Raw genomic sequence first — 18,059 nt, 5'->3', positions numbered from 1 at the left:
TGAGATGTTTGTAAACACTAATATAGGTTCGAATATTAAAAGAGCAAAACTCGTATAAACTTGGCTCGACTTGGTTTAGACTCGTGAAAAAAACTCGTATAAGCTCTACTTGACTCGTTTGAGCTTGTTTTGAAGCTCGTAATATGTTTTATATATGTATGTGTTATATATATACTTGGCTCTTGCCTACTCTGAAGGATTTTTTTCTCTCCATACAACTTTTCTCTCTGATGAGCTTTATGTGTGGTTAGTGAGTTTAGGTGAGTTTGAGTATAATGGGAGTCTCAAAAAGTTAGTTATTGAATCAAAAGACTTTGTTTTGATTCGCGAGGGAGGCTCCTTGATCATTATTGAGAGGAGTTGGAAGGTTTTGAAGGAGATACGTCTGGGGAAAACAATGGTACACTGGTTTATTAGAGTATTGGAGGAATGTCTGAGGGGTGGGATGAAGGAGATGTACGCTACGACAAGGGAAGGTGACAGAAGCTTCATAGCATAGAGGTGCTCTAATACTCGAGGCAGATGTATGGCACTGGTGGAATATGGTGGGGGTGGAAGGCGTAACTTTATCTTCATTCTAGAACATGTGGAGGGGAGGGGCTAGAGGTGTTTGGTTGATGTGATGAAAAACCTTATCTCAGAGGAAAAATGTGTGAAACATTATGGAGGTGGGATTCTGCAGAGGTTACCGGTGATGAAGTTTAATACGCAGCATCAGTCGTATAGGGAGGCGTTGGTGCAGTCTAGGGAACAACTTAGGGGTGGAGGCAGTGGCGGTAGGGTACCTTACCAGAAGTTAGTAATGGTTCCTAAGCTCACGGATACCGTACGTATGCAGAGGGAAGGAGATGATGGTAGGTCCTCTGATGGCTTGTCGAAGAGAGGCGTGCACGCTACCTTACAAAAAATGCAAACACAGGTGGAGGCACTACAGGAGCAAATCAGTTTATTGATACGGTGCGTGGAGGAACATGAGGAGGTGGGCTTGGGCTTGGGGGCACAGGGATGTGGGCAACCTGAAGCTGTGGACTTATCAGATGGAAAGGGCCAAATGGAAGGGCCTAAGGGCCAGTTTTGTTGGCCATTGCCCACGGGGCTCGACAAGGGCAAATCCAAAGTAGGAGCCCAACTTGTTTGGAGAATCAGGAAGGGAGGAAAGGCTGGCCCATCTACCGGCGGGAGGCTGCAGGGTGCACCGGTGGAGAAGATCCCGATAGTTTCGTCCTCGACCGAGAAGCTGTCGATGGTGAGTAACCAGGTGGAGACGACGGCGCTGGAAGAGGTCAAATATGTTCCTACGACTGTTGCATAGTTGACTGTTGATGCTCAGTCCCAACAAGGACAGACAAGGCCGACAAACAGAGGTGGAGAGCCCCCTCTTGAGATTCAATCGGCAGCTTCGCCGCAAGTGACTTTTACTCACTGGATGTAGCCTGTGTGCTATTTTAAGAGTCTGGTGATATAGCACGAATGAGTGTCGATACTCAGTCCCAACAAGGACAAATAAGGCCGACGGACAGAGGTGGCGAGACTTTTACCCACTGGATGTAGCCCGTGTGCCATTTTCAGAGTCCATGGGGCCTTCAAGGATGCTAGTTGTTACAAGGGACTCCTCTGAGTGGGGGGAAAGGCCTATCTGTATAAAGAAAATCTAGAAGTGCCAATGAAGACACATTGGGCACCTAGGGATGCGATTGACATGAGGGGGGACTCGATTCCGCTACAATACCTGCTTCCAAATCAGTCTAGTGTTTCCGACTGGGTGTTGCATAAGGTAAAGGAAATCCAGCATTGTGTAGGAATTGAGTGTGAAGGTTTTGAGGAACAATTTATGGCTTTACTAACAGCCATTGAAGTGGGACATGGTCAGTTAAAGAAATCAGATTCCAAAAAACAGCGGGAACTAAAAAGGCTAACATGGTCTCTAAATTATGAAGGCAGTTCAAGCTCAAGCAGAGAAAGAGCTAAGGGGAGGGGACACGATCCACATTTATGAAGCCCAAAATAGTATCTTGGAATGTCCGAAGGCTTAACGCGGCAAGTAAGCGCCTTCAGGTGTAAAACCTATTTCGTGAGTAGAAGGCGAACTTTGTGTGTTTACAAGAAACTAAACTGAAATTTATCCCAAGGAAGACTTCGGAGTTTATGGAGCTGAACATATGTGGATTGGGTCTATCTTGCTTCTGATGGGGCATCAAGAGGTGTTTTGGTGATGTGAGATAGAAGGGTGGTGGAGAAGTTGGAGGAGTTTATAGGGGAGTATACAATGGCATGTTTTTTTAAGAGTGTAGATGATAATTTTGTATGGGCCTTTGCTGGCATTTACGGGCCAAACCTGGACTACAGTAGAAGATTATTGTGGGAAGAACTTGATGGAATCCATAGCTGGTGATTTCAACGTTATACATTTCCCAAGCGAACGTTCAATAGACAGCAAGATGCGACCAGCTAATGACAGAAGTCTCAGAGTGTATTCTTGACTTGGGTTTGGTGGATATCCCCCTCATGAGAGGTGCTTATACATGGTCCAATAATAACACTAGTCTAGATTAGACAAATTCTTAGGCTTCGTTTGGAATCACAACTTCTCTCAACTCATCTCAACTCATCATTACAACTTTTTCAAATCCCAACACAAAATATAATAAACAATTCAACTTTTTCAAATCCCAAAATAATAATAATAATAATAAATAATATTCTAACAATATTTTATTATCTCAACTCAACTCAACTCAACTCACTTCAACATCCAAACGCAACCTTAGTCTCATCGGAGTGGGAAACACACTATCCGGACCTTTGCCAAAAGAGGTTGCCTCACCTTTGCTTGGATCATTTTCCACTATTACTAAATTGTGGGGGCATTCAACGAGGGCATCAGTATTTTAATTTTGAGAATATGTGGCTGAAAACCGAAGGTTTCGTGGAAAAGGTACGACAATGGTGGTCTTTGTATCAGATCCATGGTACCCGAAGTTTTATTTTTGCAGGTAAAATGAAAGCTCTAAAGCATGATTTAAAATTGTGGAACACTCAATCATTTGGTGATGTAGGTGACTGTAAAAAGACCACGTTGGAGGAGCTTCAGGAGATAGAGAAGACACAAGAGGGTCGGGCTCTCTCCCTGGAGGAAGTTTCTCGGAAGTTTGAATTAGTGGCAGAGCTAGATAGGGTTACTCTATTGGAGGAGATCTCGTCGCCAAAAATCAAGAGCATTGTGGTTGAAAGAAGGAGACCGAAGTACAAAGTTCTTCCATAGAGTGGCCAACTCTCATAGGAGAACTAACATCATTAAGATGCTGAAAATAGATGGCAGGGACTGTGTGGAGGCTCCTGTGATTAGGGAGCATGTTACTGACTTTTTTGAACATCTGCTCTGTGAGCAAGTGGGATGGCGGCCAAAACTTGATGAACTAGCTTTTGAGTCTATTGATACACAACAAGCCTCGTGGTTGGAGAGGCCCTTTGAGAGACGGAGGTTCACAACGTGGTAAGGAGAATGGTCAAAGATAAAGCACCTGGCCAATATGGTTTTTCCATGGGATTTTTTCAGACTTGTTGGGATGTGGTGAGGGACGATCTAATGAGAGTGTTCCATGAACTCTGTTGGAAAGTCGCCAAAAATCTGCCTAGTCGACTAGTGTATTCTAGGAGATATTGGCTGTAAATGTGTGAATATTCTAGGAGATTGGTAGGTTTGGAGATTGAGATGAGAATTTTTGGTTTTAAATGAAAGTTTATAATATTATTTTTAAATATTATTATTGTTTTGAGATTTGAAGAAGTTGAATTGAGATTTGAAAAAGTTGAATTGTTTATTATATTTTGTGTGAGAGTTTGAGAAAGTTGTAATGATGAGATGAGATGAGATGAGAATTTTATGTCTCATCCCATCCCCCAAACATACCAGTTTCCTTATAAGTTAGCATTTAATTTATTCTTTTCTACTTTATTCTTTCCTTTTTTTTCTTCAGCTGTAATCTATATATACTGCCTTGTACCTATATTATGAATTTAATGAGAATAATTCCTACAAATTACTCTCTCATTCTAGATGGTATCAGAGCAAGGTTCATTTTCTGATTCATCTAAAAACCCTATTCCCTCTGGCAGCTCAAATCAGCCACTAATATCTTGGGTTTTTTTTTTTTTTCCTTCCTTCTTCATCTTTGCCTCTCTTCTGTTGTTGTCATTTACCATGGCTGATACTTCAAACGAGGCCAAATCCAAAAACAAACCAGAACCAAAACCTACTCATTCTGAACCCTACTCTGTCCAAACCACAAACATACGACTAAATGAGGCTAACTTCCTACAATGGTCACAATCAGTCAGGATGTATATTCGAGGGAGAGGGAAGATAGGGTACTTGATTGGTAAAACCAAGGAGCCCGAGAAAACAGATCCATCCTATGCTGTATGGGATGCAGAAAATTCCATGGTGATGGTGTGGCTTGTGAATGCTATGGATGAAGAAATTACTGCCCACTACATGTGCTATTCGACTACAAAGGTGCTCTGGGACAATGTTAGTCAGATGTATTCTGAACTTGGAAATTACTCAGATATATGAATTGCAGCAGAAAATCAGCAATACTCACCATGGAGAAGGTAGTGTGACCAGGTATTTCAATATTCTTAAGGGACTTTGGCAGGATTTAGACTTATTCAATGATTATGAATGGAAAATTTCTTATGATTGCAATCATAATAAGAAGATGGTGGAGAATGCTAGAATTTTTAAACTCTTGGCTGGACTTATGATGAATTTGATGAAGTTAGGGGAAGGATTCTAGGGAGACAACCATTACCTCCACTTGGAGAGGTATTTTTTGAGGTGCGAAGAGAAGATTGTCTTCGGATTGTCATGATGAAACTGTGGAAAACTCGGCATTTGTTGCTACCAACCTTGCTCCTTATTGTGCTACTAGCACAGATCTGTCCATTGCCAATATTTTTGCATAGCGATCCTATTCTAACCAAAGGAGGTTTGAAGATAAGCCTCAGGTATGGTGTGATTATTGCAGTAAACCATGCCACACTAGAGAGACTTGCTGGAAACTCCATGGAAAGCCTGCAAACTGGAAGAACGGCAAATTTGGAACCTCTGGCAGCAACTATATAGCCCCTAGAACTATTGAAGCAAAGGCTAATTTCCTAAGTGCTGAGCAGGTGGATCATCTTCTTCAATTGCTGAAATCCACTCCTACATCCAGTCCTCCTACTGGTTCCTTGGCCCAAACAGTTGATACCCCTAGTACCTACTCTTGTGGATTAACTCTTGCACCATGGATTATTGATTCTGGTGCATCCGACCATATGACTAGTACTTTACAATTTTTTCAATCTTATTACCCTTGTCCTGGTAATAAAAAAGTCAGAATTGCAGATGGAAGTTTCTCATCCATTGCAAGAACAGGTTCTGTCCAAATCTCTGACAAAATTGAACTAAAATTTATCTTTCATGTTCCTAAACTTGCTTGTAATTTGCTGAATGTTAGTAAACTCTCAAGGGGTTCTAATTGTCGTGTCATATTCTTTGATTCTCATTGTGAATTTTAGTACCAACTCTCGGGGAGGATGATTGGCAGTGCTAGGATGATTGATGGACTCTATTATTTTGATGAGACCCAATTCAGCATTAAACAAGCTCAGGGTTTGAGTAGTAGTAGTACTAGTTCAATGCAACAAATTATGCTTTGGCATCTTAGACTTGGACATCCTAGTTTTCTCTATCTAAAACATTTGTTTCCCAGCTTATTTAAAATTGTTGATTGCAACTCTCTTCATTGTGATACTTGTCATTTGTCCAGGAGTTATTGGAACACTTATCAATCAAAAGGTTATCGTGCTTCAAAACCTTTTTATATAATTCATAGTGATGTTTGGGGTCCCTAAAAAATCACTAATGCATCTGAAAAAAATTGGTTTGTGATGTTTATTGATGATCATACACGGTTGTGTTGGGTGTATTTGATGAGTGATAAATCCGAAGTTGAAAAATTATTCAAGGATTTTTATCATATGGTTGAAAATCAGTTCCAAACACAAATCAGTATTCTTAGAACTGATAATGGTATTGAATACTTTAACAAATGTTTAGGAATTTTTTTGTTAGCAAAAAGTGTTTAACATCAATCTACTTGTTGTGACACCCCACAACAAAATGGTATTGCGGAGATGAAAAATCGTCATTTATTAGAGGTTGCACGTGCCCTAATGTTTTATATGCATGTTTCTAAATATTTATGGGGTGGTGCTATTTTGACTACCTGTTATCTCATTAATAGGATGCCTGCTCGTGTTTTAAAATACATCACTCCTTTAGCCTGCCTAAAGGAGCTTGTCCCTACTTGTTGAGTAACATAAGATTTATAACTAAAAGTTTTTGGGTGCATTGTTTTTGTTCATATACCAAACTTGACCCTAGAGCAGAAAAATGTGTCTTCCTCGGATATGCTCCTAATAAGAGATGGTACAAATGTTTTAACCCTATTACAAAGAAAACTCACATCAGTATGGATGTCTTTTTCCTTGAAAAACAACCTTACTTTAGCCATAACTATCTTCAGGGGGAGAAAGAGAAAAGTGAAGATGAGTTCTGGTGAACTTCTAATCTTTTTCCTAATGTTTTCATTGATATTGACACGAACATCCATACCCCTTTAAAAGGTCAGGAAACGTAAAATTTATCTAGTGAAAATAATGGAATTTCGAGTCTACCTGTATAAGGCATAAGTGATTCACAACCAGGGAGAGAAATACTACCAGATATTACCTCATCTGAACTTTGTGTTTATACTAGAAGAAGAGATCGTTAGAATAATAGAAATCCTTCTTCCAATCCGGAGCAAAGCCAATCATCATCACCTCTAAAAGTTGGTCCTTCCAATACACCAGGTAACTCTTCCACTCCTGCTCCTTTTAAAGACAATTCTGCTGATCTAGACTTACCTATAGCCCTTAGGAAAGGAGTTAGAGCCTGCACCACACATCCTATTGCCAAACATCTTTCCTATCATAGACTCTTTGATATTCATAAGGCCTTTACATCCTATATTTCTCACTTGTTTATTCCAAGAACCATTCAGGAAGCCTTGGATCACCCGGAATGGAGATTGGCTGTTCAAGAAGAGATGAATGCACTAATTGCTAATGACACTTGGGAAATTGGTGATCTACCAAAGGGCTGTAAATGGGTATTTACAGTCAAATTCGAGGCTGATGGTAGTGTAGAGAGGTACAAAGCAAGACTTGTGGCAAAGGGGTTCACTCAAACATATGAAATTGACTACCAGGAAACTTTTGCTCCTATAGCCAAGATGAACTCAATCCGTGTGTTACTATCCCTAGCAGTCCATTCCAACTGGCCCTTGTATCAATTAGATGTGAAGAATGCCTTCTTAAATGGAGACCTAGAGGAAAGTGTGCAGATTTGAAGGCAAGGGGAAAGTGTGCAGATTGAGGAAGTCTTTGTATGGACTCAAGTAATCTCCTAGAGCTTGGTTTGAACGCTTTGGGAAGGTGATAAAGAGTCACGGCTATTTTGAAGGTCAAGCTGACCACACTATGTTCTATAGACACACTGGTGGAGGCAAAGTAGCTATACTTATTGTCTATGTTGATGATATTATTCTGATAGGGGATGACAACAATGAAATTTTCAGATTAAAGAAGATTCTTGCTAAGGAGTTTGAAATCAAAGACTTAGGTAACTTGAAATATTTTCTTGGCATGGAGTTTGCAAGGTCAAAGAAAGGTAGATTTGTTTCCCAACAAAAATATGTTCTTGATTTACTTGGAGAAACAAGTTTATTAGGGTGTAAAGCTGCAGAAACACCTATAGAGCCAAATCTAAGACTCCAACCAGCTAAACCTAAAGAAGTAATCAATAGAGAACAATACCAAAGATTGGTAGGGAAACTCCTGTATCTCTCTCACACACGGCCTGACATAGCCTTTGCAACAAGTGTGGTAAGCCAGTTTATGCACTCACCAGGACCTGAACATTTTGATGTTGTATACAAAATCCTAACATACCTAAAGGGGACTCTTGGTAAAGGCTTATTGTTTGGAGGTCATGGGAGTTTACAAGTTGAAATATACACTAATGCAGATTGGGCTGGAAGTGTCACTGATAGAGGATCAACTTCTGGCTATTGCACATTTGTTGGAGGAAATTTAGTAACATGGCGCAGCAAGAAACATAATGTGGTGGCAAGGAGTAGTGCATAGGCTGAGTTTAGGGCTGTTGCTGATGGAATTTGTGAAGCATTGTGGATTAAAAGATTGCTGGAAGAGTTGAAAGTTACTAGTTCATTACCAATGAAATTGTATTGTGATAATAAAGTTGCAATAGCTATTGCTCACAATCCAGTTCTTCATGACAGAACAAAACATGTGGAGGTGGACAATCATTTTATCAAGGAAAAAATAGATAGTGGGGTAATCTATTTGCCCTATATTTCTACAGCTGAGCAAGTAGCAGGCATACTTACAAAGGGACTGCCTAAGAAACAGTTTGAAAACTTAATCAACAAGCTAGCTATGGAAGACATCTTCAAACCAGCTTGAGGGGGAATGTTGGAAAGTTTCCAAAAATCTGCCTAGTCAACTCTATTGTATTCTAGGAGATATTGACTGTAAATGTGTGAATATTTTAGGAGATTTAGTTTCCTTAGTAGTTAGCATTTAATTTATACTTTCCTACTTTATTCTTTCCTTTTTTTTCTTCAGCTTTAATCTATATATACTGCCTTGTACCTATATTATGAATTTAATGAGAATAATTCCTGCAAATTACTCTCTCATTCTAGAAACTCTTTTTGGTTGGGAAGTTTGAGAAAAGCCTCAACGCCACATTTATCGTACTTATTCCCAAGAAACTTGGGGCATTGGAGGTGAAGGATTACAGGCCCATTGGCTTCGTGAATGGGGTGTATAAAATCTTATCGAAGGTGCTCGCAAATCGCCTAGGGGAGGCCCTAGGGAGAATCATTACAAAATCCCAAAATGCATTTGTGAAAGGTAGACAAATTCTGCACTCAGTTCTCATTGCCAGTGAATTTCTGGACAGTAGACTAAAATATGAATAGTCGGGGATTCTATGCAAATTAGATATGGAGAAGGCGTATGATCTTATTAATTGGGAGTTCTTACTTTATTTGCTTGGGAGGTGTGGGTTTGGGGAGAAATAGTGTTCGTGGATTAGATGATGTATCTCAACGGCAAAGTTTTCAGTCTTGGTGAAAGGCAGCCTAAATGGTTTCTTTAACAGCTCCCGAGGTCTAAGACAAGGAGATCCTTTATCCCCACTTCTATTTGTCATTGTTATGGAGGTGCTTAGCAGAATGATTCTAGCCTTGGTGAACAGTGGATTTATTGATGGCTTCTCAGTTGGTAATTCGACTAGGGCTCCATTATTATATCTCACTTATTGTTTGCAAATGATACATTGATTTTTTGTGAGGCAGAACAAAACCAAATTCAAGCATTGAAGGCATTATTACTCTGTTTTGAAGCGGTATTTGGGTTGACAGTGAATTATCATAAATTAGAGTTGGTACCAATGGGTAATGTATGCAATATCCAGTAGTTGGCTAATACCCTTGCATGTAAGGTTTCCTCTCTCCCCATGAATTACCTTGGTCTTCCTTTGGGGGTAGTTGCAAGGTCTATATCGATTTGGGATACAGTGATTGAGAAGATTGAACGCAGACTGGCAGGTTGGAAAAGATTGTATCTTTCGAAAGGTGGCAGGATTACTCTAATCAAAAGTACTCTTTCCAATCTGCCAACTTATTTTTTATCTGTATTCTCAATCCCAAAAAGTGTGGCGAAACGCATCTAGAAACTTTATTGTGCTTTTCTGTGGAGTGGGTTAGGAGATGAATTCAAGTTTCACCTAGTCAAGTGGGATAAGGTTTGCTCTTCAGTCTCCTCCGGTGGGTTAGGTATCAGAAAGTTGAAGACCTTCAATCGAGCCTTACTTGAGAAGTGGATGTGGAGATACATCATGGAACTGAAGGTTCTATGGAAGTCGGTGATTGATCTTAAATTTGGAGGTATGTCGGGGGGTAGTGCACTAGAGAAGTTCATGGGGCTTATGGAGTTGGAATTTGGAAACACATTGAGGAGGGTGAGGGATTTTTGTTAGGCACACTTGGCTTGTGTTGGGTAATGGGTTAGAATAAAATTTTGGATTAACCAGTGGTGTGGAGATCATGCTCTAAAGGATTCTTTCCCTTCAATTTTTAGAATTGCACATGAGAAAGATGCATCAGTGGCTGATTGTATGGAGTTCTCTGAGGACCTAGTCCAATGGAACGTGAATTTCACCAGAGTGGCCCAAGATTGGGAAGTTGGCAGCATTGAGGAGTTTTTTGGTCTTCTATACACAGTGATACCGAGAACACAAGGCGCCGACACGATATGGTGGATACCCACCGGTAGAGGTATATTTTCAGTTCGCTCTTTTTACAAGACCCTCACACAACCACAGACCGAGTTCCCATGGAGAAGGATTTGACGAAATAAGGCACCTCCTAAAGTGGCATTTTCTATATGGGTAGCAACATTGGGTAAGATCTTGACTTTGGAAAATTTACGGAAACGAATGCTGATCATGGTAGAATGGTGTTGCATGTGTAGGAAAAATGGTGAAACTGTGGATCACTTGCTGTTGCATTGTGAGGTCGCTAGAACGTTATGGAATGAAGTGTTCAACAGGTTAGATCTTGCTTGGGTGATGCCTGTCACAGTTGTTGAGCTCATGGCCAACTGGACCAATTTACAAGGTCTCCCACAAATCTCAGCGGTGGAAAATGGTTCTGATATGTATTCTGTGGTGCCTATGGAAGGAGTGAAATGACCGGACGTTTGAAGACAAGTAGCGTTCTTTGGAAGAACTTAGATTATTTTTTGTCAGCACTCTGTTTCTATGGGCCACAGCTATGGATTTTCGTGGCCTAAATTTTCATGATTTTCTAGTTTCTATTTCCTCTTCCTAAATAGGTGTTACCTTTTGTATACCATCTTGTGTACTTAGGCTATGCCTATTCATATCAATATAATCGTTTACTTATAATATATATATATATTACATGTTAGTTATATTTTATATACTTAATTATATATTATTAATTTATTTATATTTTACCTTATTTAATATATATGTTATGTTCCCAAAATGTGTATAAGATAATTTGTATAATAATATATCATATAACTACAACTATCTATTGATTTATTATATTATCTATATGTATTACACTGATAAAAAAAATTTATCTATATGTATTAAATAGTTTAGTATATTACATTTATCTTGTGTGTTATTCTTTTAATTAATAACTATAAGTTATTTTTATAAAAAAGTTATACCATAAGAATTTTGAATCAAAATTATTTGGTTGAATAGTTAAATGGTCTGAGTTTTTTTGTAAAATTTTTAAAAAAATTATTAATCAAAAGATAAGATTAAAAGATTTCAAAATAAAAAATCAAGTTTGAGCTCGAGCTACTCGAGTTTGAGTCGTTTGTTTATTTTTAGTCGAGCTTGAATCGAATTCGAACAACATTAATGGTTAACGAACCGAGTTCAAACAAGGATATTCGAGTTTGAGCCGAGTTCGAGCAAGCAAACATGTTAATCGAGCTTGATTACCCTTGTTTGAATATGACTCAACTCGATTCGTTTGCAGCCCTATATGGAATCACTCGCTATGAAAAGTGAAGAAGCCAATACATAAGATGAGTTGGTGTTGTGGAATTATACTCTTTTTGGCAAAAAAGTTACTCAATACACTTTTTTTTTTATAAGTAGTTACTCGATACACTATTTTTTTTTTATAAGTAGTTACTTAATACACTATTTGTTGAAGAATAAGATTCATGACTTGGATGCTATTGTTGTTGAAAAATGCAAAATGGACTCTCTTGCTAAGATTCGGTTATGAGAAGAAATATTATCAATTAGAATGCACCAAGGTTTCTATCTAAAGGGCAGGGGAGGCCTAGCCAATTTTTTCCCTGGTTTTAAAGGACAATGCCCTTGCGGGGTTAAGGAGGTTTTGAAAGTGAAAAATCACTCTCTCTCTCTCTCTCTCTCTCTCTCTCTATTGATGTGAATAGATAAGGCATACATGCAAATAAACTTGAATCCAACATGGTGAGTAGAAGCTCACTAAAGCCCGTACTTATCAAAAAAGAAAAAGGATGCTTGCTAAAGCCCTTTGGTATACATTTCATTGGCTGATCATTTGTTTCTCCATGTTGCTCTAGTCTTCCAGTTTCCACATTTACTCCCACTTATCAGAAAAAAGAGAATCAAGATTTATTCCAAGGAATTTATTGGATTTGGACTACTCGGTTTCTTCTATTTTTGATAGGTAAAATTAGGTTTTAGAGAATGAAGTAAATGGGCATGGCCCAAGTATGCGATTGAGAATGCCTAGTTACAAGTTAGGAGCTAGAAAGTGATACAAAAATGACATGAAAGCTGGACTACTCGGTTTCTTTGATGGCATATTGATTTTTTTTATGAGTTAAAAAACTTTATTAATACGAATGAAATGGGCAATGCCCATGTACACAGGGAATATAAATTCTAGGAACCTGAAAAAGAAACAAGAAAATCATAAACACTAGTTCCATTGAGCACAATGGTAGAAAAGCAAAGCAATAAGGAGTGCACAAAAAGATTTCGAAGTTCATCCAGCGCACCGATCAATGGGATCATTCCTTTCCATCCATATTTTATGTTTCTAAAGGCTTCTATGTCTGGACTCCTTTGTTCTTTTTGAGATATTAAAGGAGACGTAGTCATTAAGAATAGTGCCTGCCTGGGGCTCATTATGATTGACAATGACCGGTAATTTAATTTGTAAGTTGAAGACTTAAATACCTCATTTTGTGGCATATCTAGAGCGTGTTATTATTACACTGCTGTCGTGATTTTTGCTTCGTTTATGTATTGGCATTGAATGTCTGTACTTTCTGCTGTCAGCATTACACTTCTGCAGACACATGCTTGAGTGCATTTAAGGCCCCACTTGATCCAAGTACTGCCTTAGGAGGATTTTCTGGGAACAATTACTCTGAGGTAAAATATTCATCTTTGCTTAGTTATCTGGGTATATACTAATCTTATGATGACATTGCAATTTCAGGCTTCTGCATTTGTTGTTACCTACCCAGTCAATAATGCAGTTGATGAAGTAGGCAACGAGAATGGGAAAGCAGTGGCTTGGGAAAAAGCTTTCATACAGTTAGCAGAGGTTTGAGTTTGTCATGTAGATTTTACGTGTTATTGATATGTTATTGTCTCCCTGTACATTGTTCTTCTGTTCTTTAGCTTCTTTTAATTATGTGTTATTGGAGTCCCATTTTTCATGCTTCATTTTAGTTAGTGAAATGTTTGGTATAGAAGAAGCTTTTCTTCCATCTAGTTGAACGAGGATATATAATGTGCTATTTAAAGAGGAATATCAAAGAGGTAGAAGTTTGTGAAAATGATGTATTAAACAGAGAAATGAGAGAATATGGTTTTACATAAAATATTTATGCAGAAGAGAAATGCGAATCAGCTGATTAGTTGATGAGATTTTTTAAAGCCAAACATAGTGTAATTGGGATTGAAGCTTAGTTGAGTGAAATTGAGTTATCTAAGGAGGAATGCTCCTTTGCAATTCTTATACATCTTAGGGCTACTATATTGTGGTGTTGAAACGAAAACTAGATGTAACTACTATATATTGCCAGTGAGTTGGATCTTTCCCACCGTGTATGCGGGTATGTCTTGGTTTGGATGGGGCTGGGGGAGGGGTTGGGGAGAGCTGAGTTGATTCTGTAGCCCATGCCAAGTGCAGGAGGAGGAGGTGCTCATAACATACTGAACTAAGAAGCTGATCTTGTTAAAAGAACCACATACAAAGATGCGTGACAATCTAAGACAAAAGTTACATGGTTCTCCATCTTACTTAGAACAGGACATGCTCTGGTTTCTTGTCACACTGCTATTTGCTGGTCTGGGAAGTTTCCCCAGCACTTTAATGGTTAAATTTATTAGCACGCAATTGTTGTTATTGCTTACGAAAAATGATCAATGAGAAAACAAAAGTGGTAATGGATTCTATTATCTCCAGTGTGTTTTATTCTCATTTATTTAATTTACTAATTAAGCATTTAATCTAGGCATTTTTTCCTTGGTTTAAGATTCATTACTTCTCTCTCTCTTTTTTTTAATAGTTTGATTATTACAAACTGCATTCTCTTGTGCCTGCAATCATATATACACTCAAGGTGTCCTCTGATTAGAGGAAGCCCTGCTAAAGGCACATACACGTATTGTCCCGTATACCTGGGCCTTTGCCTATTCTTATGTTCAGTAAATTTTTTTTTATAGATAAAAAAAAAGGTTCATCCATGTATTGCTTTTTTAATGCAAATTGTCTTTTTATTAATTTATTGTGACAGATTATATATTCTCGAAATGGTTGCATCAATGTTAACATTTGTACCAAACACATTGACAGGAGGAGCTGCTGATGATGGTGCAGTCTAGCAATCTCACTCTTTCCTTTTCATCTGAAAGCTCAATTGAGGAAGAACTGAAAAGAGAAAGTACTGCAGATGTTATAACAATCATAGTAAGTGATTAGAGAATTGGCATTATCATATTAAGCAAGCGAGTGTGTAGAGTGAGATACAATGATAGTGACTATTTGTTTAAACAAGTGAGTTTATTTAACTGTTTTTTCTGTTCTTGTACTACTTTGTATCAGATAAGCTATCTCGTAATGTTTGCTTACATATCAGTGACCTTGGGAGATGCTCCTCGTTTATCCTCCTTTTACCTCTCATCCAAGGTATATTTTAAAATATGAAGTTTTTGATCCATTTATGTTTAAGCACAAGTGTGTTTATGTGTGCCAGCGTGCACACATTACTTTAATAAGCACTAGCATGTGGCTAATTAAGTTATTGTTATTATTAACTATTGTGATAGTTATTACTGCTATTGTTACTGTTGCTGGTGATAGTTTGACCTCTCATTGCCCCTTGAGTTTTCTCAGTTCAAAACTGTATTGATTAATTTCCATCCCATGTGGTGGCAAATATTTTGCTATTTTGAACTTTAAAGTCTTAGGCCTTGTTTGGGAATACATGCATTCTCAGGTATTATCAGATATTTTCAGATATTTCATTCCCAAACATTACTCAAACACAAAACACTTTCCAATTTCAAATCTTCAACTTTTTCATCTAATCATTACTACTTTCCCAAACTCCCAAACAAAACACAAAAAATAATACAACTTTTTCAAATTTCAAAACAAAAATAATATTAAAAATTATTTTTTCTAACTTTATAATATTTTTATTCAGATTTTTCTCTCTCTTTTCTCAAAATCCAATAGAACATCTTAACTCAAATCATTTTACTACTATTAACAGATATTCTGAGATATTCTAATAACTTGTTTGGACACTTCGAATATTGTCACTGTTTTTTTTTGTTTGTCCGGATTCTTGGTTTTTTTTCCCCTTTCAGTTGAAGTTTTAAAGTTTGCTATCCTTCTTACTTGTTTATTCTTGCTAAAGTAAATACATGGATTCTTTCTCTTTTTGATGGAATACGTGGGATCTGCATTTACATCCTGTATAGACCCTTGTACTAAGTCATTCAGTAAATTATAATTTAGTTCTTGGAGTAGGAATTATGGTAATTCAAGGTTACTCACTTTTTTTCTCTAACGGTTTCCAGGTGTTGCTTGGCCTTTCAGGCGTTTTGCTTGTTATGCTTTCTGTCTTTGCATCTGTTGGTTTTTTCAGTGCCGTTGGAGTTAAATCCACGTTAATCATCATGGAAGTCATCCCTTTCCTAGTTTTGGCTGTAAGTCCCTTGTCTAATTATTTGTGGATGATAGTTCTCTGTTAATAGTATTGTTTTAAGGGGCCCTGTCTTATATGATTTAGTTGCTATCATAGAAGGATCGTACAACACTTGCCTAGTTGTGTTTTTTAGTTAATGTATGTAACATCCCTAAGATGGTTTATATCTGTAAGATAGGATTAACTGTTGGTGGGGAATATATGTACTGATAAAAGACCTGACATAAACTGACTCGAGTGAAATCTTCAGCCCATAGTAGGACAAGAATTAGGTGAATGTGCATAAATTCATGTCAAACATATTCTGGCAGTTTCCCACGGATAATATACCACAAAATAGCTCTTGCCACTTGAAAGAATTGCTACACCTCTAGACGTAAAAGAAGGCCTTGATACGGATTCACAATGAGAATAAGGGTCTCAGAGATGAAAAACTTGGCAAACACATGAAAGGAGGATACACATGCTGATCCATTAGTTTGATCTTGATCTCTACAGATCATTCGGTTTGGGCCTAGACAAACCTCTAACTTGCAGCCTAAAACTCAGGCAGCTGGTTTGCAGAAAGTTAATTACACTTACTAACTTGTAACCATTTAGTCGGGTACACTGCAGTTTCTGGTGGCTTTTTATGCCTGGGCCTACATTCTTTTCTTTCTATTCTTTAGGTTTGTAAGAACTTGTTCCTTTGATTTATTTTTTCTGTTCCTTATATTTTTCCTCCTGGAACATATCATCCCAAAATCTGTTTTACCTGTTAACAAAAGAAAGATGATGCAGGTGGCATTCGTCCTTTTTTTGGTCTTCTCCTGTATGTCTCCTTTTAATATGACTTGTATCACCAAGGGACGGTCCTTATTTTGTTTCCAATTAGAAATTTGAAAACTGTGATACACTTCTGCTGCTGTTGGAAAATGATCCAATCGATTTGATGAAACATTTTCCACCAAGGTTGCACTGTGATGACTATCAAACCAGCCTTTCCAGCACCCTAATATATTTACCACCCATCTCAGCATCACCCAATCTAAACCAAACAGACTAAAAACAGCTTGCCAAAAATTGCTAGCTGCCTCACAATGGAGTAAGAGATGATCCATGGTTTCCTCGTTCCTCTTGCACATACAATACCATTCTATCACTATAACATGTCTCTTTAATTCAGTTATCTAAGATCAGGATCTTCTCTAATGCAGCTGGCCAAACAAAGAAGGCAGTTCCCTTGAAGGCCGCTCTCAAGGGAGCTTTGCTCCTCCATATGTTCTTCCATGGAAAAGTATTCCTGTTGTGAAGAACTAATACGTTATAAAATGATATAACTTCTCACATCCCCTCTTAGATATAGTCCAATGTACCTTATTTTTACTGCTCTATCTCACTCAAATAGAATATAACAGCATAAAATGAGGTAAAGAGGTCTACCTCATAGTCCTCTGCCACTCTAATAAAATCTACTTCCCATCGAGGAGAGCCATTTGAAAGACATAATTTGTTTGCCATCAATGCATCCTTAATGTGAGCAACGCTGAATAGATCAAGAATAAATTTTTATGATTAGGAATTTTGTAGACTGTGCAAACGCAACATGTCTTTCATCCTGTCAAATCCCGGATTCTTATTTGTCCTCATCACATGGATCAAGGATTCAAGTATATCATTGGCTTCTCACCGATATGACATGGCCCCTAGATGTTGTTTGCACCAAAGGGTTTGAACCTTAGACCTAGGAGGGAGCATACTACCAAGACCAAGGCCCTTACCACTGAGCCTACCCCTAGACCATAACTTTATATATTAGATCCATCTCCCACCTAGTATCCGATGTATCAGTAAAACTCCCCACCCTTCGGATATTCTTCTGCTGTAGCCCAACCCCATAGGTCCCATTCACCTCATTGGAAAATTCTTCCATATCCCACCTCATATCTACTGCTGCCATTGTTGCTGAAGTATGTTTCTTGCATATGCAAAATTCTTATATAGCATATGCAAAATTCTTACATACAAGTAGTGCTTTTTTTTGGTGTCAACTTGATCATTCATTACTATGCTAGATGATCTTTTTGCTGTGTCACTACTGATTTTGTGTGTTTAGAACGCATTTCCAATGGAACATACCCTTTTTTATACAGGCACAATCGCCTGATCCACCCACAAATTTT

At 38.1% G+C, this 18,059-nt stretch overlaps 1 protein-coding gene across 1 annotated transcript in view; it reads left to right on the top strand.

Moving 5' to 3' along the window:
* Positions 1–18,059, top strand: part of LOC108997405 (NPC intracellular cholesterol transporter 1-like) — a 47,502-nt gene that overhangs the window by 16,677 nt on the left and 12,766 nt on the right. Inside the window, exons 15-19 of the mRNA XM_018973655.2 lie at positions 13,010–13,105; positions 13,173–13,280; positions 14,538–14,651; positions 14,787–14,870; positions 15,770–15,898. Of these exons, the coding sequence (XP_018829200.1) occupies positions 13,010–13,105; positions 13,173–13,280; positions 14,538–14,651; positions 14,787–14,870; positions 15,770–15,898 (531 nt within the window). The remainder of the gene's footprint in view (positions 1–13,009; positions 13,106–13,172; positions 13,281–14,537; positions 14,652–14,786; positions 14,871–15,769; positions 15,899–18,059) is intronic.

The sequence above is a fragment of the Juglans regia genome, chromosome 13 (assembly GCF_001411555.2).
Source record: "Juglans regia cultivar Chandler chromosome 13, Walnut 2.0, whole genome shotgun sequence".
Classification (NCBI taxonomy): Eukaryota; Viridiplantae; Streptophyta; class Magnoliopsida; order Fagales; family Juglandaceae; genus Juglans; species Juglans regia.
Note: the sequence above shows the minus strand (reverse complement) of the source record. Positions and strands in the feature narration are given on the sequence as shown.